This window comes from Phyllostomus hastatus, unplaced genomic scaffold (genome assembly GCF_019186645.2).
Source record: "Phyllostomus hastatus isolate PE091 unplaced genomic scaffold, TTU_PhHast_1.1 phas_scaffold_193, whole genome shotgun sequence".
NCBI classification, from domain to species: Eukaryota; Metazoa; Chordata; class Mammalia; order Chiroptera; family Phyllostomidae; genus Phyllostomus; species Phyllostomus hastatus.
Window position 1 is genome coordinate 12,779,186 of NW_025334015.1, and position 25,134 is coordinate 12,804,319.

Consider the following 25,134-nt stretch of genomic DNA (forward strand, 5'->3'; position numbering starts at 1 on the left):
TTTTGTAGAGCTGTGACCCATGGACAGCTCCAAGACACGCGCTGGAGGGCCGGCTTCCCCGGGGCAGGCTGCTGGCTGCTGTCAGCCCTGGAGACGATGGAGCCCTTCCGCGCAGGCCCGTCTGCAGGGGACTTAACCCGAGGGGAATCGAGACCGAGTCAGTGTGCGCAGATGATTCCAGTGACACACAGCTTTGTTTCCGATGTCCTGGGGTCGTCCTCAAAAACCATCCTATTGAACCTGAGTTCAGGTAGAACAGTGATGCGTAGGGGAAGTCCGTGCTGATGAGGGACTGGGTTGAAAAGGACTGGTCGTGACAGGATGGGAAGTTATGCTTTATAGTTCCCCCTCACATGTTAAGAGCAGTTGGCTTTTCTCGAGGTCTCCCGGAGAAGGGTGCCATGACTTAGCTCCCACCCCGAACCACGCCCCCCGCCCCCGACCGCCTTTTGAGATAAGAAGTCCCCTGCCTGTGAAGTGGGATCGTCTGCTGCAGACCGCCCAGTTGCAGATGTTGTTTCTAGTTTTTACATTTCTTTCAGGAAAGAGAGCTCAAATTTACATTTGTTTATTGCTCTGTGTATTTATTTTAGTTCTCGGTGATTTTGACTCATCCACAAAGCATGTTGTTACAGCGGAAGAAAAAAGGACAGCTTTCATTGGCTGCCAGGTACCAGCCAGCAACCCCAAAGCCGAGGTGCGCTACAAAGTCCGGGGAAAATGGCTGAGACATTCCACAGGTGAGAGCTTTTAGGGAAAGCCAATGGCACAGACAGGTCAGAGGTTCGAGAAAGGTCCTACTATGAGGCTCCGTGTACTGGGGACTGCAGATACCAACATATGTAAGACACGTGTTACCCGCTCTCAGAAATCAAGGGCAGGAGACCAGCAGATGTGGTTACATTACAGGAGTAATTACAGTCCACACTCCGGTGCTCACCCTCTCAACTCGCTGGGTCCCTGCTCAGACAGATGTCCCTCTGCGGAGACGGCCTTGGGGCCCTTTCTAACCTAATCCAACCGCATCCAGCCGCTGCCCACTGTGCTCTGCCTTCAGCTTCGTTCCCCCCAGCACTGTGTTAGACGCGTTTCTGTTTGCCGGTTTGCCGTTTCCCCTCTCTCTGCCACCCCGTTCCCGGCCAGAACATCAGCAGTGCCTTCCTCCGAGTTCTCCATTGCTGTGCCACTTGTGCCTGGGCCGTCGCTGGCAGAAAATAGGCCCTGGGACGTATTTGTTGAGAAAAAAATGAATGGCTAGATGAGACTGAATGCTGGGTGACGGATGAGCGCAACAGGTGCAGGCCACTGTGCCTGCGTCGGCTCTCAGCCAGCGACCCGTGGCCAGATGTGTCCGGCGGGCTAGATCTTGTTACTGTAGTGCCACCGGCTTCTTCGTTGCCTTGACTTCCCGTCTCCCTCCTTCAGTGATTTTCCCTCAATTGCTCATTTGCTGCTAGTCTGATGTCTAAATTTAAAGTGAAACTATCAAAATGGATTGGTTTTCACTGGTGTCCTTTGTAAAGAGAGAGGCCTGACTGCATTCCCTGTCTTCCTCAGAGAATTACTTACTCCTTCCATCGGGAAATCTTCAGATTTTGAATGTGTCCATGGAGGACAAGGGATCGTACAAATGTGCAGCTTTTAATCCTGTCACGCATGAGCTAAAAGTCGAACCCACTGGCCGAAAGCTCCTTGTGAGTCGTAAGTATTTGCGAGAATAATGGTGACTAGGGCGAGTCCTCGGAAGCATTCCTCGTAGCAAGCTGAAAAATGAGAGTCCATTTTCCTTTTTGATCATACTTGCTCATCATAAGAAAGTCTTCCAAAAATTATATACATAATGTATTAGAGAATGGTACTGACATGCTTTAAAAATCTAATGATTCGCCAGAGGAGAATTTGGGTCAGGATGACAGAGGGATACACCCGTGGAGAACTTTTCCCTTTGCTCAAATAAAAGTAAACTCTAGTGAAAATACAACTTGGTATCAGTGGTGATCAAGTTTGTGGCTGACTGTGCATTATGAAAATACATGTCTCTGATTTTTAGATTGGGGTAGTTCAGCAGAGGTGGCGCCAGCAGCCAAAGCTCGGGCTCCTGTCCTTGTCGAGAACTCTGCATTTCTAAACTGCTCCTTCGGAAGTAGCCCTGAAGTATTGCAAACCCTCTTAATTTTTATCCTCTTTTTAAAATGATTTAGCTACCAAACAGGACCTGGTGGTGTAAAGAAGAATAAATGGGAACGCGGGAAAGCTCATAGATTTGCCAAGAAGGAGATTGGACGTGATAATAATTTTTGCTTTCTCTTCTTTTTCCAGGCCCTTCCTCAGATGATTTTCACATTCTCCACCCCACCCTTTCGCAGGCACTAGCTGTGCTTTCTCATAGTCCTGTAACCCTGGAGTGTGTGGTGAGCGGGGTTCCCACTTCTCAGGTGCACTGGCTGAAGGACGGTCAGGACGCCGTGGCGGGGAGCAAGTGGAGGAGGTTGTACTCGCATCTCGTCACCGATAGCATTGACCCCGTGGATGCCGGAAATTATTCCTGCATGGTGGGAAGTACATCTGGAGAAGTGAAGCACGTGACTTACATGGTTAGCGTGCTCGGTAAGATGTTGCTCAGTGAGTGTTTTCAAGTGGTCTGACTGATGTTTGAACAGAAGGTCCGTTTGTGAGCTGTGAGTGAAACGAGGATCGTGAAGCAGCGTCCACACCAGCAGGCAGAACAGGCTTCACGTTCCCCACGGGCTGCTGAGCCAGGCGGCTGTTCTGGGCGCCTCAGAACGTCTCACCGGGGCGTTCTTGGCAGCCTCGCCCCAGCCTGCTCCCCTGGTGCTCAGCTTGTTTGTCGCGATGACCCAGGAGGAGGAAACTGGCACTTGTGGGATGGAAGGTTCTGGGCTGTTGTCAGGGGTGGTCTCCAGCAGTAGTGACTGAGGCAGAGTGCCGACTAGAAAATGTCATCTCACAAAAACATCCATTTCATTTCATTTTCCCTTCTGAAACGATGTCACTGTATCTGGCTCGTAAAATTTGCATTATTTTCACCTGCATTTCTATGTCTGCTCTCTGTGCCAAAGCCATTCCTTTCTTCCAGCTGCCTATCCCACTCTCATGTGTAGTCTCAGAAAATGTTTTCCTCTATCAGAACAGGCTTTCATGAAAACCAGCAAAAATAGATAGGAAGTGGCTTCTTGGTTAATACAGTTCTCGTAAATCTGCACGTGTCTAATTGCAGCAATGGCCTGATGTAGGTTACACTGGAATTAATGTGAGTGTTTGGCAATGGGCTTCAGTGTTTAATGATCATTAGGACCAGGGTAATATGCGTAACTGTTTAATTTGGGCATATGTTACAGTGTAGATAAATGATTTACTTTGTCGAGGTAAAAAGCCCACTTGATGGATATAACAGAAGTGTTTCTGCCCAGTGTCCACCTAACTTCAAAGCAGAATTGACCATAAAAGAACTTAACTTCTGAATAAGGTTTTCTTCTGTTTGGGCACTTGTTGAGTGTGAAATCCAGGGAGACTATTACTTTATTTCAAACAAATCACGTGAAACTAATGCTAAGAAAAGTCCCAAATTAGAAACTCAGTGTGTGTGTATTTGTGTGTGTTAAGGGAATTAAGTGGGTGGAGAGTCTATGAAAAGAGGTTATAACATATTAGTAACATATGATTTGTTGTATTAAAGGAAAGTTAAAATACATTTCTAATTTTTTTTCTTGACCACAACAGATGGGAGAATGCTAGTAAACAATACACTTTGGTTTTTTTAACTCCGTACTGGTAGATAGAGAAGATTGTATATGACTCGCATGGCAATTTGTGGTTTGTTTTCAGAACAGGCTTCCATTTCTAAAGGACTGCAGGACCAGACTGTGTCTGTGGGCGCCACCGTGCAGTTCACATGTGAGGTTCATGGGAACCCGCCCCCCAGCCACACCTGGCTTCACAACGCCCGGCCCGTCCGCCCTTCCCCCCGGCATCGCACTGCAGAAGGCCGCCTGAAAATCAGTGACGTCACCGCGGAAGACTCTGGCCTGTATCAGTGTGTAGCGGACAATGGAATTGGATTCTCGCAGTCTACTGGGAGACTTGAAATTGAAAAAGGTAGTGTTTAGATCATGTGATTAACTGTAGGAAATTTTACTTTACAGATAGGCTTTTGTTGTGGTTAAAATGGAACTAAAGGGAACGATCCTATCACCATAACAGAGCTGTCTTCATGTCCCCTGGTCCTTTCTAGATGCAGAAACAGCCTTATTTTATTAAGCTCATTAAAAAATTTTTAAAAATATTTTTCAATATATTGTATATTAAAGAGGTAATATGGTAAAAGTTTCTCATTCCATGAAGAAACAGCCTTATTTAATCAAGCTCATTAAAAATTTTTTTAAAAAGTATTTTTGAGTATACTGTGTGTTGAAACGGTACGTGGTAAAGGTTTCTCACTCCCGTTCCCAGCCAGCCAGATCTCTCTTTAGAACCAGTGAGTCGTGTCGGTTTCCGAATGTCCTCACACGACACACAAGACACCTGCACTGTGTGTATCTGTGTAACTGACACAGAGCAGTGTCTGGTGTGCGCAGAGCGCTCTGAGCCGTCACGGAAAAGATGAGTGACCTAGTAGAAAAGCGGACAAAAGGAGGACATTTCACAAAGGAGGAAAAGTGTGTGACATGCAAACACGTGGAAAGGTATTCCATGTCATCAGTACTCAGGGAAATGCAGCTTTTGACTCGTGAGATAGGAGTTAACACGTAAGAGTTTGGTGAAATTTGGAAGTCTGACAGTACCAAGTGTTGGCTGGTTTGTCAAACGTAGGAGGTGAGACTAGGGAAAGAGAAAGCCATGCTGGGGAAAATGTCTTTTGTCATCAATATTCATTGTAGGCGTCCTTAAAAATAGCCCCGGGGAACACCTGGGACCCAAAGCAGAGTTGGTGCCACTTTCAGAAACAGAGACGTTTTCTGTGTGTACGGTGAGGAGTGTCTTTATCAACCTTCACTCAGATCAGGGTTTTCTCCCAGGCTTTTCGTCAGCAGGTGCCCTTCCCTCCGGCCCCAGGAACTGACAATTTTCATGAAGAGATACCTGGTTTTCTCCTGTTTTATACCTTTTTCATGTTAAAGCCTGAGGTTTTAGCTTCACGTGTTCTATACTAATAGCGGCCAAGTGTGCACGGGACACCTGCTGTAGAGGCCTCGGCAGAGTATTATGGTCTCTTCTTTCTGAGAGACGGCAGATCCGTGTGGGAAATGTCTGGGTGCTCGTGACCCTGAAACCCTAACAGCAGCGTCACCTGGTGCGGGTTGAGGACGGACCGGGGGGAGCTGGCGGGTCCCAGTCATCACCGTCACGACCATGTCGGTCCTTGCACATGACATCGCGCACAGTGCATTTCAGTGAATGGTTGTGTTCCTCACACTGTCCTGCATGTAAAACACTTATGTGGAAACACTCGTGTGAAAGATGTTTCTGCCTGCGACTTGTGCCCGACATCGGGAACATTTGCACGCGACGACAAAATTATTTTGCATCGCAGACACTGTAACATTCTTAACTCTTTGTATGTGAATGCCTTTTGAACAGACAGTGGCCTCGAGCCGGTGATAATCACAGCACCGGCGAGTACCCAGGTGGTGGACGGAGACTTCCTGACTTTGTCCTGCAATGCCAGCGGAGTGCCGGTTCCCGTCATCCGTTGGTACGACAGGCACGGGTTGATCACCAGCCATCCGTCTCAAGTTCTTAGATCTAAATCACGAAAATCGCACTCGCCAAGACCTGGGGGCTTTGACCTGGAGCCTGTCTACTTCGTCGTGTCCCGAGCTGGCTCGAGCTCTCTGTCCATCCAGGCTGTCACCCAGGAGCATGCGGGGAAGTACACCTGCGAGGCTGCGAACGAGCACGGCACCGCTCGGTCTGAGGCTGTGCTCACTGTGGGTGAGTTGCCGTTAGCTTTTTTCCCAGGTAACTAGTAGTCTGTGATCACCGGGGATAAAGTGCCTTACAGTATGATTTCAATCAATCCAGCAATTTCTAAAGATGTATTTTTTCCCAGTGACAGTGATATGCAGAACCACAGTTTTTGGTACTTGGCCTTAACATGAACTGCACGAACCTTCGTCTCCATTTCTGATGTGTTTGCTAAGCTTGTAGTTGTCCTATAGAAGCTCGAATTTGGGGAGCCCAAGGTATGACGTGTGGGCAGGAACTAACTTTCCTGTCCCCTCCAGGTTCTTCTGGCTGGCCTGATAATCAAATAGACATGAGGCAGATTAGCAGGAGAAAATAACCAAATTTAATATGTACCTATGTATGGGAACCCCTCATACATGAGTGAGTCAGAGACTGCGCCTGTGTGCAAGAGAGGTTCAGAGACGGAAAGGGAGTGTGGGTGTGGAAGAGATCCTGAGCTAGGGATGTGGTGAGGTGCTCACGGGGCCTCAGAAAGTCATTGCAGGGTGAGAAGAGCAGACCTTTAGTATTGGGTTGGCCAAAAAGTCTGTTATGTTTTTTCCATAAAATAAAAGACACGTTTTTCATTTTCACCAATAACTTTATTGATTTGGATGTTTTAAGTGTGTTGGCCATCTCCTGCTATTGGCTTCTAGTGGGTAGAGGCCAGAGGTGCTGCTAAACATCTTCCAGTGCATAAGACAGCCCCACAACAAAGAATTGTTTGGCCAGAATGTCAATAGTGCCAAGAAGCTTTGCAAACCGCTTGTGACACATTCGATCAGTCACAGCACCTTCTCCATACACTGCACAAATCTTTTGTTGTTGTTGTTGCATTTCAGTTGCATTTTTGCCGTTCTTGAAATAATAAGGCATGGTATGCTGAAAATGTATCTTCTTCCACCTTCAATATTAAAATGGCTGCACAAAACTTCACCAGTTTTGATAAGTTTTTTTTAAATGCACACTGACGTGACAGCTGTCACAGTACAATCTAACAAAACTGTTTCAAATGTTGTTCAAGACAACTAAGCACTACTAGGGCTGTCACATGGAAAAACATAACAGATTTTTGGCCAACCCAATAAAATAGAAGAGTGCCCTGCCCTATGGGCTGGTCAGAAGAAGTTATCTCTGATCATCTCTTTGGGCGAGGCCTCTAAGGGAGTTAAGGTTGGGGCAGCCGTTTCTCTTGAGCCTGCGGCTGAAGCTGCCTTGAGCTCCCAACAGTCCGCATACCACGGAGGCACATCTTCGGGTGACTCATCCTGGACGCCCACAGACTGCCCTTGGTGTTGAGCACTTTGGTTTTCTACGCTATGGAAATGTTACTGCAGAGGTTTTTAAGACGAGCCCGCGATGAGTACGGTGTCCGCAGTCTGAAGGGCTGGCTTTCAGGAGGAGCACAGCAGCTCGCTGCTGTGAAACGACACCTGTGTGTGTGTCTCCCCGTCCAACACGGGTGTCCTAAAGGGGTGTGTGACAGTAATTCTTCATATTTTACGCACTGTTTTGGTGATGATGACTTCAAGACGTTATATGGTTTTTGAAGTATTCATAACAGGATATCAATATTAATGAACAGAATCAATTCAAATTTGACAAAATTCACATTCAAACCACACATCAGTGGGTACTCAGAGACGCATTCCCAGCAAGTAGTCACCGGAGTGGAGATTGTCACCGGATTGTCATGTGGGAATAAGAGTGTCGCAGAGTGGTGCTGCCCTTTCTCTGGGCAACCGAGGTTCCTGTGCTGGGCCTCTGCCTCCGGGGGCTTCGTGCGGCCCTCTCTGCCTGGGTCCTCCAGTCCCACAGTCCTCGGGGTACGGGGCTGTGCTTACTCTGTGACCGGTGCCCACGTTTCTCCTCCTGTACCCCAGGGCCGGGGCTTCAGAATCCCCTGCTTTCGTTAGTTCGCAGCCTGACCCCACGCAGGCCTTCTGCCTGGTCCAGCCTGCAGCGTGTGGGCCACACCACTGGTGTCCAGGCGCGCTCAACCAAGGAGTGGCCATGGCACTGCTGTTGCAGAGGGGTGATGGTGAAGTGGACAGAGGGTGGGTGTGCGCACTGCTCTTTCCGTTTGCATGCACACGAGGATCCTCCTAGCGCTGGGTGAGGCTGGAGGGAGACAGGAGAGAGGAAGGCTGGGCACTCTGTTTACGCTCTTGTGCTTCTTCCTCCGTGAATGCCAGAGGTGGGCGTGATGGGGCGTCGAAGCGCATGGGCTGCGTTCGGGTGCAGCTCTGCCACTTGGGCTTCGTGCGCCAGGGCAGGTCACTAAATGCACCTGTGCTTGTCATCTCTGCTACGTAACAGGTGCAGCGAAGTGGCCCCGCTCGTGTGGCTGATGGGAGAACTTGAGGAGTTCATGCATGTCAAATGCTCAGAGTGGCATCTAGTAACAGAAATCCTTCAATAAATACTGAGTACTAGGTTAAATTATAATTATGAGTACTAGGTTAAATTATTAATTATGGTGATGAAGGAAGGAAAAACAGTTACTGATTTTAGAAACCTTAAGAATCCTCAACAAAAGGTAGTTGAGTGTTGTATAAGTTTATACGTATATATGAATATGCGCGTGTGTGTGTGTTTATATACCTGTCCTGCTAAGCAGAAGGAAGAGCGGCTACCCAGAGTCGCTCACTGTCTAAGACGGGTGTGATGCAGCTGCTGCTTGGGTAGCCCTCAGCGGAAGGGATTCTTTCGCGTGAATATAGGGTAGAGGGAGCTGTGGAGGTCATGGTCGTAGCTGAGGAAGCCAGATATTTTGTCTAAATGCCTCACTTTAACTATGACCTGAGGCCCCTAGAAGATGTGTAAACTATCTTGTTTAGATTGGGTCCTCTTAGGCCTTCCAGATCCGCCCTTCAGGATTTCATGTCTTGGTAAATATCATGTTTCTGTATAGCAACCCCGTCACCCGCACCCTGCCTAACTTAGGGCATGTGGCTTCTAAACTCTGGAACAGCCAGACACTGCTTCCAGCGGTGACCTGCCCAGAGGACCCGCAACTACGGGAGAGAAGAGGGTCCTTCTGCACTACCCTGAGCACGGCCAGTGAGCTGCACCTGCTCGAGTCCGTCCCTGGCCTGGCAGCCACCGGCGCCCACCCTTGACCTCAGCCCACATTCTGACTCACTAGGTAAACAGGACTGTTCCAGGAGCAATGTTTTGAAGTCTCGGTGAAGTTGATTAGTTTTCTATATTGTTTTCCCACTAGCTTCTTGTTTTCTTTGATGGAAGAGGCTTCTGGGACTTTTCTTTCTTTTGAACAAACAGAGAGCTGACCTTATACTGTTAGTCCTGTTTTTTGTTGGTTTTCTACTAAACTGCAGTAGTTCTAAAAACACACCCTCCTTTTACCAGAAATCTGACTTCCTGGTGGAAAAGAAACTCTAACGTTGTTTCCCATGCTCTCTTCCTCCCCAAAACTAGTTGGAGAAGGAGGTGTTTGGTTGGCGCTGATAGTGCTTTAGAGAATGCAGGCCGGCCGGCCGGCCTTAAGTTTCACCGTGTTGGTGAATGTCTGCCCTGATATATGTTTCTCCCTCTTTTTCTCAACAGCACTGCGGACATTCTTCTGCCAGCTGCAGTCACGTTACCCCCCCTAGAACCCCAATTTCTTGCTATCACGTGGGAGTACCGTTACTCTCTAAGAATGCTGTTTTGAGAATTAAATGAGATTGCATGTTTATTCATATCTAGCACAGTGCCTGGTGCATAGGCACCCAGTGATTTTTTTTATATACACAGCCTGTTAGGTGTTTCAGTGAAGATAAGTTATTTTTACCTTCCTCTGTGTGTTCCCCATGCTCTAGTAGTAAGTATCAGGGCTGTCTGCATTCTCTCTTTAGATTGGCAGTGTTTTTTAACCTCCTTCAGTTTTGTCCAGGTGCAGGGCTTGTTTAGAAATAAGTGAATTCCTTTTTCTCTGCTAGTTTCGTCTCACATCTTCCCTCTTCTTGAGCGGAGATTGTTCTCCGTGTGTATGATGGGTACGTTAGTTATCTGTTGCTGTATCAGTTAGTAACTGCTCCCAAAGATTAAAGACGCAGAACAGCAGCTGCTTTGTTCTCCCTTCCAGTCCCATGGGTCATCCAGGTGCAGCTAGGCGCTCTGCTGGCCTTACTTGGGGTCTCTCACGCCGTTGTAATCAGATGGCACCGGGGCTGGGACATTCAAAGCAGCCCCACCTTGGTGTGTCACACCTTTGCAAGGACCGGAACCAGCCCCGACTCCTCTCTCTGTCTCTCTGCATGTAGTGAGTCTCTCCACAAGGCTGGCTAGGACATCTCTGTGTGGCAGCACAAAACCAGAACTGCCAGGTCTCCTTCATGCTTGTGCCCGGGAGAGCACAGCCTCACCTCTCCCTTCCGCTGGTTGAGGCCGGTCGCAGGGCCAGCCCGCACTCAGCATGGGGGTGCGGGGGGCACTGCCCAGGGGAGTGCATCATGAGAGGTGTCCCCAGAGACCGGCTGCCCAGTAGGTAGGTCGTAGCTTACCACCTGACTGCTTCCTTGTTCCCGCGGGATTGCAGCTCCTTGTGTTACATGTACCAAGAGAGTTCAGGTGCCATGTTCTCTCTCCACTTAAAATCTTCTGAGGCTGAGCTAGCAAGTTGTTGTAAAAGACGGGGAATGCTAGTGTAGAGCAAGGAAGAAATAGCATTCTTTAAACCACTAAATTACTGCATCGCATAATTGATTTGTTACACAATTAATTTGCTCCTTCTTGAATAGGAGGCAGCAACTGGAGGTTGGAAGTTTCTGTGAATTATACATAGAAGTGTTACCTGCTTTAACGTCTAGGGCTCTAATTGTATCAGTGTGGGCAGGCAGTTAGATCGCTGTATGGAAGACACTGAAATAATGCATTTCCTTAAGCTGTCTCCCCTCTTCCTCTTTCTCTCTCTCTATCCCTGCCCCCCTTTCTCTGCAGTTCCTTTTGAAACAAATACAAGATCAGTAATAGTCACACCTTCTGATGCCACTCAGAATGCTAAAAGAAATGGTTCAGCAACTGAATCACTGAGCTCATTTCCAGTGAAGGAACCTTCCAGTGCAATGGAATCACCGTCAGAGAAAAATGCTAGTGGTGCCTCAGTCCCCGACGCCCCCATCATTCTGAGCCCCCCACAGACCCCCACACCAGACACGTACAGCCTGGTGTGGAGGGCGGGGAAGGATGGTGGGCTGCCCATCAACGCCTATTTTGTGAAGTATCGGAAGGTAATGCTTCTTTCTTATGTTTTCTCATACCCTCACAGTGTGCACCGAATACTTACTGTCATTTACTTTGGGGAGGGGCAGGGAATAGAGCAAGATGTTCCGGAAGGGTGAGTTTGGGAGAACTATCCCACCTGGATTTGCCTGCTTAGAAAAGTATGAAGAATGAAATATAAACAATTTTTCCCGAAGTTGGGATTCTAAGAACCTGGTAACTTCTCCACATTTTTTATCAGACATTTTATTTAATCCCTTGGGTATAAAGCTGTATAAACCACTTCAAAAAAGTCAGTCCCCCACTACCATAGGAGTATATAGCTTATTTACCAAATAAAGCATTTTCTTACTGAAAACAACTTCTTGAACAAAGTCCTCTGGTATGAGCTTTGACAATTCTTTGCATTTCAAGTTGTCTTCTCAGTTGTATTAAAATCTTACATTGTTTGTTTCTTTATTACGGTGAACTTTGGTCCCTATGGCCGACTTTTCCGATGTGTTCCCTCCAGAGGCGTGTAGTGAAGCAAACTGAGAAACTCTCCTCTGCTTGTGAGACTAGCAGGTGGATGAAACAGAAAGAGATGCGCTCATTTAAAAATAACGTTCTTTGTTCAAGACATTTTGGTATCCGTTATTTAATAGTAATATTTCTAATACCTAGAAAAATCAGCGTCATGAGATTCAAAAGTTTATTTACTGTTCCTAACCTGACTCTAGGTGAAGGGAGTTTCACTGGCACTCTTAGCCGCGTGAAAGCTTCCATATAACGTGGTCTCTGGGCTCCATCAACACAGACATGTGGATTGGATCTCTTTTAGGTTCAGGTCATGCAACCCGTATTGAACTGTGGCAAGGCATGAAGCGAGAATGCTAGAAGTATATGGTACATAGTTATATAGCCCATATATGCACAGACATACATATTCTAATTTATTATGTACACTATGTACTGTCATTAATACACATTATTACATACTTACTGTGTTCTCCCATTCGCCCAGTAAGGAAGGAGTACTGTTTCCATTACAAGTAAAGGGGACAGGCTCGGGGAGACCAAATAACTTGCTGGAGGCCCTAAGTTAGTGGTGAGGAGCAGAGCCGGGGGTCTGTACAGGGAGCATCCTGAGTCCTGGCTGCAGGTCTCCTTCTGTTTCTGAACTTGAAGAAATACTGTGTCTCATATTTAAAATGGTACGCCACTTCCCAAAATTCAGCTGGAACGGAGTGACTTCTAGTTTTTATCAAACTTGAATGGAGGTCTTTTCCACCTCTCATCTCCTTTTTCCCAATGGCCCATTTTCCCTCGAGCAGCTGGACGATGGCGTCGGCGTGGTGGGGAGCTGGCACACCGTGCGGGTCCCAGGAAGTGAGAACGAGCTGCGTCTGACAGAGCTGGAGCCGTCCAGCCTCTACGAAGTGTTGATGGTGGCGAGGAGCGCAGCCGGTGAGGGGCAGCCTGCCATGCTCACCTTCCGAACCAGCAAAGGTGAGTGTCATCTTCCTGGGAGGGAGGGAGCCGGCTGTCTTCATGCCACTCCAGTAGTAAGTATCCTTTTGGGGAGTAGAGATTCTTATGTATAAATTCGTTAGGTAAGCCTCTTATGGTGCCTTTTGGGGCCACATTGGGTGGTTGTATTATTCCATTTCACCCAATATTCCACAGATATTTTTGAGAGCTTATGGTGTGTAAGGCCTTAGGATAGATGACGCAGGGAGAGCAAAGATGGTCAAAACAACATCCGTCCTCATGGAGCGTCTTCTTTGCTGAGAAAGGTAGGACCTGTGCATGAACACCAACTACAAGGCAGAATTTCAGCTCAGCTAATGTTTATCGAACAGCTTCTGTGTGCCTGCCCGGCAATAAACAAAGCAGGCAAAACTCCTTGTTTTCATGGAGCTTACACTGTAGTTGGGAGAGACGCAGGCCTAAGTTATAAGTATGTGAGAAGGTGGTGAATGTTAATAAGAAAAATGAACTAGGGGATGGATAGAGGAAGTGTGTGGCGTGGCAGGTGTCACTGTTTAGGGCGGTGGCTGGAGAAGTCCTCAGTGAGCAGTCGACAGCAGAGCAGAGCGTTAAGGCGGCAAAGTGGAAAGCCACGTGGCCATCTCGGGAAAAGATGTCCCAGCAGCGAGACTAGCAAGTGCAAAGGCCCTGGGGTGGGCTCTGCTTGGTGTGCCCTTGGAACACTGAGGGGGCCACTGTGATGGGAGCGAAGTAAGTGAGGAGAACACTCAGGGAGGTGACAGAGTGGCCAAGTCACACAGCACCTGGTCAGAAGCATGGTAGGAATTTGAGCAGAGTTGTAGCACAACCTGCTGTACGTTTCAACAGACACTTGGAGCTGCAGGGCAGGGAGGAGGCAGAGGCAGGAAGTGATCGGTGCTAGGAAAGGCTGGCAGAGAAAGCGCCAGCGGTGTGCACAGTAAGGACGGTCTCTGCAGCAGGCCCGATGGAAGACGCCCTCGCAGCTTGGCTGTGGGTGATCGAGAAGACTCCAGTGGGCGGATCCGGGGACGGGGTGGAGGACTGATTTGTCTTGGCACCGGAGGAACAGGCGGTGTGAGGGTTGAGAAGACATTACGAATTGGCTTTTGAAAAAGACCCTTTCATCTAATTCCTGCGACTGGCCAGAAGAATAATGAGTATTTATTTGAAATGTATTTTGAGCTAATTTTTATAATTAGTTCTTCGTTGTTTACAGAGGCTGACCTATAAATACCAAATAATCATGTATTTCAGCTTTAAAATAATCACCCAGTTTCGCTGTTTGCCTCTTGAAATTTTAAAACTTAACATGACAGTTTTCCTATGAAGAAACTGAACAGAAGCCCTTTAATAATGAATTTTATGTTTTAGAATTAAGTATGTCCAGTAGAAAGAAAAATGGACAAGTAGTTTGAAAACCTTTACCCTTAGTCACTTGACTTTTCGTGTGTTGGTTTTCCTATGTGTAAATTAAAGTTAGCCTGTGAAGAAAGACACATTTTACTTTTCCCTTTAAGGTGCTAGAAAAAGATAAGTAATTTTTAAAGTCAGTGCCTTAGAGTAGCTGAGTATTTACCACGTAGGTCTTTGGTTTGGACACTGTTAGTAACAGCTAAGTTCATACATCTACCTCTGCATGCCAGTTGAATTTCACGGTATCTTTTCTTGCTTCACATGTACACAGCAGTGCACGTGACAGTATGTTTTAACCTTTCCAGAGAAAACGGCCTCATCGAAGAGCGCCCAGGCGCCCTCTCCCCCAGCGGGCCTCCCTCGGCGCCCAGTGGTCTCGGAGGCGGTGGAGCACTTTGGGGCGGTCCTGACCGACCCCTCCAGGCACAGCGGAGGTGAGGCCTTCATGTGCTGCTTCTGTATGTCTGTCCGTGTCTGTCTGTCTGTGTCACCACCTGGTTCAGATTCTCTGGGGGTCCAGGTGGGACCAGGTGTGTGTTTATCATTCAGATTCTGTTCTGCCTGTAGCTCCTCTAAGTCCTATTTCCACCCTTTTCTTGAATGTCCTGTCGTCTTCAGATCCTGGCAACCCACTGTCATCCTGGGTATTTAAGATAATGCACTCAGATCCAAAACATCTGGTATTAAGTGATCGTGATTCACAAAAAGGATTTTTCTGTCTCCTCTCTAGCAAGGAGACCAAATTTATATGTTGAATTCTGCAAGTCTGCCTTTTTTTTTTTGATGACTTATCAAAAATATGGTGGTACCTATGGTAAGATTTAGGGTTATTTTTAATCGAACGATTATAGGTCACACTCAGTTTCATTGTTCTATCTTGCCAATCTTACGGTTTTTAAATACTGTTGCAGTAAAATCTTCGGAAGATGTCTTTTTAGTATTTAAACTTCACAGTTATCAATTCTACAGTTACAGTGGCAGACACTGTACTAAATGCTGGAGCAGCAGAGATAAAATTAATTTCGCCTACGAGAAGTTTATAAGATGATATCGACAACTCAACCAGTAGCCAAGTAGCGGGTAACATGCACAGGTGAACTCCTGGCAGTGGTTTGGATTCATTGTGTCTGAGATTCTGCACTCGATATTTTGAGCTCACAAGAGAACTGCTGGAATCACCCCTTTGATAGAGAGGAGGCTGCGTGTTGGTGAGAGAGCCTCCCTGGGCTGAGCCTCAAAGACTCCCTGTAGCTGATGGAGAGACAGAAAAAGAGGTTATAGGCAAAGGCAGCTCTTTGTGCAAAGAGACATGTGAAGGACATATTCCGTTTCATTCAGAGATCAGAGGTGGGAGATTTTATTAGTGCGACTGGTTGCTGTGCAGAATGATGGTAGAGTGGGGGAGACAGGCGGGTGGGCACCTTGTGGCATGTACTTAAAAATGTAATCTTTCCCTGAAAGCTGGGAAGAACCCTGAGGTATTTTAAAGAGGGAGGCAGGAGGAATGGCTAACGATGAGGCTGGAGAAGTCATGAGGACAGTGACGGTGTGAATGGGGAAGGAGGACATAGAGGAAGACGGCAGATTGAGGCAGACCAGTCCACACTGAATGAGAGGGGAAATGCGGGGCTTGGGCTTGGGCAGCGAGGGCCCGTTCGCCAAGGTAGGTCATGAGAATTTTTAGGTGAAGATGGCAGTGCTGGAGCTCGTGAGTCTGGCATTTTCCAGCAGAGATAACCGTAAGAAGTGATTTACTTAATCATCACAACCACCTCATGAAGAGGGCAGTGTTCTCTGTTTTACCGACTGGGAAACTGAGACTCAGCACGGCTGCGCAGCCTGTCTGAGAGCATCCGGAACCCGGAGGAACTGCCCTTCCAGTTCAGGTGGTTGAGCTCCAGGCGCAGGGCTCTTCCCTTTCCCCTTGAACTGCCCCATGCTGTTTCTTTCAGACACTGAAGATATTCTTGTTTGTAGAGATTGCTTTCACCTAATAACTTTTTTTCCTGTTCAAACTGTGGTGTTCTTTGATGAGTTTTAACCCCATATAAATCAGCATAATAAGGAAGTTGTGTGGTTAACACAGTATCTAAAAAGAGATTTACTAACAGTTCTACTCGTTCTGTTTCCATTGCTTTCTGACTTGAAAGGACTACAGTAAGTACCACTGCAAGTCGCCTGCTTTGAATATATTCCTCCTTTTATCCATTAAGCAATTTGTTTTTAAATGCCACAGTTTTCTCCTTACAAGTTCCACAGGCAGCGTTATTTTGTTCTGTATTCGTGTCTGGGTTGGAGAGGTGTTGGGACAGAGGGTGCCACTTGACGAATGTGGCAAGGGCTAGACAGAGACAGGGCCGCCTGGTGACTTCACCTCAGAAATGTCACCAGGGCCACAGGGGGCCTTTCCTGTTCCAGCTCCAGAAACCTGATTCTCAGCACACCACAGGAGTGCTGAGAGCTCTTGAGAATGAGCTCATTTTTACAAAATTCACAGTTGAGGGCCCGCACACTAACTTGTGATGTGACTGTCACACAGACCAGATGGCTCCTGGCAGCATCCTTTCCTCCTAGGAGCGAGGTGGGAAGCCAGTTAGGAGCACACAGTCGCTTGGTCAGCAGGAAGACTTGGGCACCTGGCTCGAGTGGCCGCCAGACGTCTGACCCGTGGGCTAGGGCATCCCCTCCCCTTGGCAGCTGGAACTGGAAACTGCCGGACATTCGCTCTCTGGCCCCCTTTTCCCACACATTCGCGTGGATGATCCTGTGGATGGATCATCTGTTTTCTCATAGCACTTCTCTTTGTCTACACGTCCCACTTTTATCCTGAGCAGCACTCTCCCCATTATTCTCAGTATTGATCTCACGAGTCAGGTTCGACCTGCTTACCGCCTACAGTCTGTGTTTTGGAGTAGCCATCCTGTCACCTTGAGGGATGGTAACAACTAATATAATAATAATCTGTAGGTGGTTTGTTTGGTGAAGGTGTTCTCAGTAGCTTGGATGGCTAAACAAAACATTTACTTAAGATAACACATAATTTTGAAAACTTACTGTAAATTATAACCACAATCAGACTTGAAGCACCCAATAATAATTACTTACGCACAGTTTCAGCCACAAATCCAAACTAGCATGGTCACAATTATCATACTTATTAATGTTCAGTTTTTCAGAAACAGTCATCAAGTTTGTAGGTTATTTTTCCTTTCCTTCCTTGTATTTCCTGTACTTGTCTGTTTCATGGCCTTTTAACAGAGGACAGGAAGATACTCACTCACATTATTAACTCTGGCAAAGTTTGAAGAATCTTTGATTAAATGATGTTGGGCACTGGTCCCTTTTGGTTTATTTGAGTTATTCTTGTCTTCGACACCACGGGTTACTGAAGTGAATGTTTCCCCTTTTAGTTCCGGAGGCCCCTGATCGGCCTACCATCTCCACTGCGTCAGAGACGTCCGTCTACGTCACTTGGATCCCTCGGGCCAATGGGGGTTCTCCAATCACTGCCTTCAAGGTCGAGTACAAACGGATGGGGACTAGTGATTGGCTGGTGGCAGCTGAAGATATCCCTCCTTCCAGACTCTCGGTGGAAGTTCGAACTTTAGAGCCAGGTAGTAATATTCAGACATTTCCTTTTTTTAATCATCAGTGCTGACTTTTGCTGCATATTTTCAGTAACAGTATAGCTTTAATTATTAAAATAAGGCAAGCTTATTGCATAAAACTTTGAAAATAAAGAAAATACAAAGAAGAGAGCAAGTCACCTGAAACCGACCTGTCCAGATATAATCACTGTTTATATGTGGGTATGTGTCTTTTTTCTCTTTTTAATATAAACCAGGATCATGCCATAAACATTGCTTTGTGACTCCATTTTCCCCATATTGTATCATATATACATCTTTCACTATCATTAAAAATTCTTAAAAAACTCAACTTTTAACAACTGTGTATCTGCCAAATAAGGATACCATAATTCTTATTTCTGGGTTTCCGTTATTTCTAACTGCAGATGAGTAGAAGCAGTGTTGTGGTGGCATCTGGTGTGTGTGCATGTGATTCGATATGAATGAATATGTTAAGAGGAGAGTTGTTATCTGGTGACAGTCGTGCAGTCTGCGGATGCATCTCAGTGTAGTTACACTTGGTGCTCATTCTCAGGGAAATGAGGCAGCACCACACATGCCGCTGTCCTGTAGGTTTTGTTCCAGCAGAGGAGCGCTCCCCACCCCCGGTATCCTGAGGCCATGTAGGAAAGTTAAACTGTAAAAGACAAATTTCATTTTATCTGTTTACGCTTCATGACCACTTTTGTTTATGGGCTTTTACATGTACTTTAGTAGCAAATGCCGGTGTTCATTTAAACAGGCAACATAAGAACCTAGGGACATGATGTAGGTGTAGTTGGGAGAGGTGGCAGGTTTAAAAATTTTTTTTATTTTTAAATTACAGTTGATATACAATAGTATATTAATTTAAGGTGTAAAACCCAGTGAGTAGATATTTATATAGCTTATGAAGTGATCATCCTGATAAATATACTGCCCACCTGACACCATGCATAGTTACTACAACATTACTGACTGTGTTCCCTATGCCATACTTCACATCCCCGTGACTGTTCTGTGACTGCCCATTTGTACTTCTGAACCCCTTCACCTTTTCACCCATCCTCCCTGAGTCCTCATCCCATTTGGCTGCTGCCAAGATGTCCTCTGTTTCAGTGAGTCTGTTTCTGTTCTTCTTGTTCATGTATTTTTTTAGGTTCCACATATAAGTGAAGTCATATGGTATTTGTCTTTCTCTGTCTGACTTATTTCACTCAGCACAGTACCCTCTAGGTCCATCCATGTTGTTGCAGTGCAAGATGTCATTCTATTTTATGGCTAAGTCATATTCCATTGTGTGTCTGCGCCCCTTCTTCTTCCTCCACTCATCTCCTGATGGACGCTCAGGCTGCGTCCATACCTTGGCCACTGTAAATAGTGCTGCAAGGAACATGGGGGCACATACGTCCTTTCAATTTAGTGTTTTGGGTTTCTTGGTGTAAATACCCAGAAGTGGGATTGCTGGGTCCTTTCATGTCTCTTGTTATATCCTTTGTTTTAAAGTTTGTTTTGTCTGGAATAGGTATTGCCACTCCACCTTTTTTATTTTGTTTCCATTTTCGTGAAATATCTTTGTTCACTCCTTTACTTTTTGTCTGTGTGTATCATTTTCTCTGAGGTGGGTCTCTTGTAGACAGCATATGTGTTAGGGTCTTGTTTTCTCATCCCTTCAGCCACCCTGTGTCTTTTGATTGGAGTATTTAATCCATTTGTGTTAAAAGTAATTGTTGACTGATACATATTTATTGCAATTTTATTATTTATATTATTTATTTTCTTAAAAAAGACCCTTTAACATTTCTTTTAAGAGCTTTTTCTTGTCTGGGAAGCCCCTCCTCTGACTTCAATTGTAAATCATAGATCTGGGTTGAGTAGACTTGGTTGTAGGTCCTTGGCTTTCCATCACTTTGAGTATTTCATATCATTCCCTTCTGGCCTACAGTTTCTGTTGAGATATCAGCTGCTGGTCTTATGGGAGCTCCCTTGTAGGTAACTACCTGCTTTCCTCTTGCTGCTTTTAAGGTTCTTTTTGCCTTTACCCTTTGGCATTTTAATTATGATGTGTCTTGGTGTGGGCCTCTTTGCATTCATCTTGTTTAGGACTCTCTGCACTTCCTTCAGCAGGACTTGTGTGTCTTTTTCCTTCACTAGGTTAGGGAAGTTTTTAGTCATTTTTTCAACTAGGTTCTCAACCCCTTGCTCTCTGTCTTCTCCTTTTGGTACCCCCATAATGCGGGTGCTGGTATGTGTTATGTTGTCTCCACAGGTGAGGTAGCCCTCCTGATGTTTAACCACCAGATGTGGATTTGGGTCCAGCCTGTTCTGTGTCTCTGCTCCCCCTGCCAGTCTCAGTGTGGCTTCTTCTGTGTATCCCTAGTTGTAGAACTTCCGTTCAGCTAGATTTTAGGCAGTTCTCAATGATGGTTTTTCTGTTGTGTAGTTGTAATTTTGACATGGTCATGGGAGGACACCGGTACTGCGTTTACCTACTTCATCATCTCAACTCGAAGCCCCTCAAGAAGGTGACAGTTTTAAATGTGTGTGAAGCTAAGTGATATTTTTCAGATGGAAAACATTGTCTCCAAAAGCCCAGTGGCTATTATGAAACTTGCTTTAGGGGCCTAATTTATTTTTTAGACTCCAGATTTTCAGAAACTCACCACCCTTAGTGGGTTTTTTTTTAAGTTATTAAATCTAATACAAATAAGTATCTTCTGTTGTAGTTTAAGTCTGCTCCCTCTCACCTTGTTACTGGTGGAATCAGAGTGACATAACCCACACAGCACCTCTTCATAAATGGATTCGCCAGAGTAAACTCGCTTCAGTTGTTTCTTTCAGAGGGAAGAGAACCTGGTCTTGCACACAAGGACTTCAGCTAATACTGTATTTGATGGGTGTGAGAACTGGGTGGTGAGAGGAGCAAGTGTGCTCTTTCCTGTTCTCTGCCCGCCCCCTTCCCTGACAGACATCACTGGTCTCTCACGGTGTTTAGGTTTGGAATTTTGAACACAGTCTGTTGAGCGCCTACCTCCAGTCGGTAGAAGTTGGCGAGTAGGTTGGAATCTATTAACCATACAGGCTTCAGGGGATGTTATTGGTACAGCACAATTGCCTCATTTTGAGTATTGTACCTTTGGTTGTCTTATCTCAGCTTTTTAAAATTCTGGCTGTTTTTCTCTCCTGAAAAGGTTCAACATACAAATTCAGAGTCATTGCTATCAACCATTACGGTGAGAGTTTTCGGAGCTCAGCGTCTCGTCCTTATCAGGTGGCGGGGTTCCCCAACCGTTACTCCAGCCGCCCCGTGGCCGGCCCTCACATCGTGTACACAGAGGCCGTCAGCGACACGCAGATCATGCTCAAGTGGACGGTGAGTGGGACGTCCTCTCTGACACACGGGATCTCTGGTCCGGCCTCGTGGACAGTGTCACATTCTCGTCTTGTGATACAATGAACAATGAAGTTTTGTGCTTCTAAGTGAGGAATTTGAAAGACACACATATTTGTCTAAAAAGCACATGTAATAAATGGGGCAGGTTAAAAATAAAACTATTGTACCTCAGCTCTCCTCCAAGTGTTAAATTAATTGCCATTTCATAATTTATTCATTATGAAACAAATGTGCTTTTATGCCTTTGAACCTTGTGAAGTATATTGCTTTATTTTTTATGAGCCCTGCAGTAAACTAAATGTCTTTAATACCTTTGAGTACTCTTGAATTAAATTGAAAATGCCCATCAAAGGTATTTGTAAAATGAATCTAGAGAAATATTACCACACACATAAATAAACCCTAATGGACTTGAAAGTTTAATTTATTTTTGTCTTTGACAAGCTTTTGCTTCTCTTTTCTAGTACATTCCATCAATTAACAATGACACCCCCATTCAAGGATTTTACATTTATTACCGGCCAACAGACAGTGACAATGACAGTGATTACAAGAGGGACATTGTCGAAGGTAAGACGCACTGGTGAGCTGGTGTCCCCGGGAAGGAGCTTTGGAGGGAGAGGGTTTATAAATATGAAAAACATAATCTTAGGTTAAGATACAGTAAAAATGAAATGGTACATGTACTATTACTTGTAATGTTTTCTAAAGAACATTAATTTTTTTAACTTAATGTATATAGTAGCTTCCATTTTGGTTGTAAAAACTGTCAGCTACAAAAGTGTGGGGGAGATATGATGTGTCAGCAGTTCATCTGAAAATAATTTTTGTTTAAATGAATGGTAACCTGTGTATGAAAATCAGCTGCAACTTCTAGCTGTATTTAAACAAGTAATGTCTCAGTCTCCAGTTCCATTGGAGTTTGTGCTAGAAAGATCGTATCTTGAGCATGTTATCCTCTTTTCGAGATGCTGGGAAATCGGAATGTGTGCAGAGAAAAAACAACCATTTGGGGGAAGGGTATTGAAACTGCCTCTCTTCTGCATTTACAATGTAATCCAGAACTTTGCTTACAGTCCGAGGGCCCCAGGTGATCCGGCCAGTCCCGCCCACACCCACAGCCCTGCCTCACACACCTCCTCCTTTCTCACTGTGTCTTCTGTCACCCTCGGGCCTTCTTTCAGTCTCCTTGTGTGGCACCGAGAGCTTTCTTGCCTCGGGACCTTGGCAGGAGGCCATCCCTCCCTGTTTGTCTCCCAAGGCCTTATCTTGGGACTCTACTTTTCTGTTTGTGTGCCCAAAAATTCTTCCTCAGATACCCTCCTCCCACTTAATTTCTAATCACATGCTTTATATTTCATAGGAATTTATCATAGATGTATGTATGTGTGTATGAAATTATGTATGTGTGTATGTATGTGGATGAAATTTGCTTCAAGTTTGTCCCCTACTGAATGTTAACCTCGTGGGCAAGGGGCCTTTTTCCCAGTGCTGTATCCCCAGTCCATACGATGGTGAAGGGTTTAGTATTGAATGAATGAATGAGTGAAGTCCAAAAAAAATGGAATGTCTGGGGCAATCAGGCTGGGAAAAAGCTGACTAACAAGCAACATGATAGTTGTCTTCAGATATTCATAGACTGCCAGGTGGGGGAAGAACTCAAGCATTCGGGGGAGAGGCAGTTGAAAGAGGATAAAGGAAGAACCGTCTAACATAGCATTTCTAACACAGATTTTTCTCATAAAATAATAAACCTCCTAGTTTTGGAAGTGCTCTCAGTAATATTGTGGAAGGGATTCTTGCTTTGGGAGGAAGCTTTCTTTCAAGGTTTTTTTTTCACTCCAAGATACTGATTGTTTGAAATATTAATGCCCTAATGGACCATGTCAGAAAAATTGCCCTAGGCCAAGCTTATTTTCATATGCCCTCCTGACATCGAATGCTGCATATAGTTTTTGTTATAAGTAGTCCTACAATAAGTCACTTGAAATACGCTCTATGTATCACATTTCTTTAAATATTGTAGCATCCCTCTTGGTGTTTATCCAATGGAATTACTTTTGTAATACAGTGGAAAATGTATCATCTGAGTTTTAATTCCTGGTACTTAGTAGGCACTCAGTAAATATTTGTTGAATGAAACTGTTTCTCTTAATCGGAAAAATAGAAATCAGTCCCTAAAATTCGCTTTAAACATAAGGAGTTGGGGGAAATGTAGAAAGATAATGGTTAGTAGCAAAGCAATCTGTGAAGCCTACACAGGAGCCGCCCCGAGGGAGACGCGCCTGGAAGAAGCCGGTGGAGGGGCCGCCGGTGCCCGTGCCGCAGGCAGCACGTGCGGTTTGCGGCCGTTCCCTGAGCTGTAGTGTGGGGCACGTCTCCTTCCGTATTTGACTTCACAAAAAAGCTATTTCAAAAAAGAAACGGAAAGAATTGTTCATTCTACATTTTAGTCCTAGTGAAGCCATCATTTTAGTTTAGCCGCGGTAGGAGAGCGGGTCTGTCAGGTTTTTATTTTTAAAATCTTTTGACAGAGGTTAAACATGTGCTCTAAAATAGTTTTAAACAAGGCAAATGTAAACCCCCCTCTGTCTCCTTGTCTCTGTCTCCCTGCCTCTCGTCGTCTCCCCACCCTTCCTGGTTCTCTCCGGAGCCCTGCGAGCAGTTTCCAGCTGTGCTCTGTAGTTAACTCTGTGAACGTTTATGAGCCGGAGTGATGCGAGTGCTGAGTGTGGAGCTGGGACTTCACTTCAAAGGGGCTTTTGTGCCCGGTAGTCGAGCCCGCGAGTGTGCGTTCAGCCTGGCGGTTCCCCGAGAGCCTGTTTACAAACGGAATAGATGGAGCAGGCAGATGTTTAAGTGGGTTTCACTGTGCTGTGTAATTTGCTTATTTCTTATTTTCAAGTTTATGCATTTGAAATTCTTTCTGTGGCAGTTAGCAACTCTTGGCCTTTTCTCCCAAACCAAGGAACAAAAGTGTTTATCCTGTGCACGTAAAGCTATCTTTAAAGGAAAGGTTTAGATTACATATGTGTATTGACTCAAAATTGTTTAAGCTTTAGAAAAAAAAATGTGGAACTCACATTGTTAAAGAATACAGTAAAAGGACAATTATATCAAATTATCCTATTTCTGAATTAAGTTCCACATTTAGACAAACTGTACATGTTTCTAGCATCCCAGTGCTGTCTTTTTGGATCTTTTTATCTTACAAAGTGAAGTTGAATTCTAGATAAATCAGAGTAATCAGCCGTTTGATCTTTAAGCCTGTGCTTTTGGCTTTTCACCTTTTGTAAAATGTCCTTTGAGGAGAACATTGCCTCTTGGTTTTCAACCTAATAATGCAACAGAATATTAATCTTTTATTTTAACTTTTCTCTTATTAGTAACATACCAGAAGCTTAGTATAATTCCATTTTTACAGCTGCTATGAAAGGAAAACTTTAAATCTAGTGTAGTAAATGTTCTAGAGAATGTTTATAATTAGGTAAGTGTAGGGCTGAGCTGGGCAAGACCTAGGGGTAAAGAAAAAAACAGAAGTTTTTAAGAAAGTTTTTGGAATTTAGAAATAGGTCTATTCTAGTAGCAGCCAGATTTTAAGTCAAGTTTCTTTTAAGGTTCTCTTTACATTTATAAATGGGGGACAGATTTCCTCACTTATTGAGGTTTTGGAGTCCCTTGATCCTGAAACAAACAGGTTCTTCATCTTATAAAATGTGGGTCTTCATGCGGGAGGGGGTTTATGTTGGTGGCCTGGGGCAGGGGCTGCGTTCCCAGATAGGAGTATTTTTGTCTGTGTTGAACTAGAAAGGAGCCTGGTGCTATCAGTCCCGTCCACCAAATAGATCAGACCTATATATGTGGGTTTTTTTTCTGCCCCTTTAATTAATTTTTAAATCAGTTGGTGGTATAGTTGAGTTTCTAAGGCATAGTGGAAACAGTTTGAAGAGGTATTTTCTAAGAGGGATTAAAGGTGCTTGAAGAGTTAATTAAATTTGGCAGAAGTGTCCCATTTATTAAAGTTTGTCATGGGCC

At 45.3% G+C, this 25,134-nt stretch overlaps 1 protein-coding gene across 4 annotated transcripts in view; it reads left to right on the forward strand.

Annotated features, from left to right (window-relative positions):
• CDON (cell adhesion associated, oncogene regulated) overlaps positions 1-25,134 on the forward strand; it is a 91,380-nt gene that overhangs the window by 41,240 nt on the left and 25,006 nt on the right. For all 4 annotated transcript variants that reach the window (XM_045860228.1, XM_045860225.1, XM_045860227.1 and 1 more), the window contains exons 4-14: positions 594-740; positions 1,558-1,701; positions 2,320-2,607; positions 3,847-4,116; positions 5,599-5,952; positions 10,912-11,201; positions 12,507-12,681; positions 14,403-14,531; positions 17,508-17,711; positions 20,897-21,078; positions 21,564-21,669. In XM_045860228.1, coding sequence (XP_045716184.1) covers positions 594-740; positions 1,558-1,701; positions 2,320-2,607; positions 3,847-4,116; positions 5,599-5,952; positions 10,912-11,201; positions 12,507-12,681; positions 14,403-14,531; positions 17,508-17,711; positions 20,897-21,078; positions 21,564-21,669 — 2,289 coding nt within the window. The remainder of the gene's footprint in view (positions 1-593; positions 741-1,557; positions 1,702-2,319; positions 2,608-3,846; positions 4,117-5,598; positions 5,953-10,911; positions 11,202-12,506; positions 12,682-14,402; positions 14,532-17,507; positions 17,712-20,896; positions 21,079-21,563; positions 21,670-25,134) is intronic.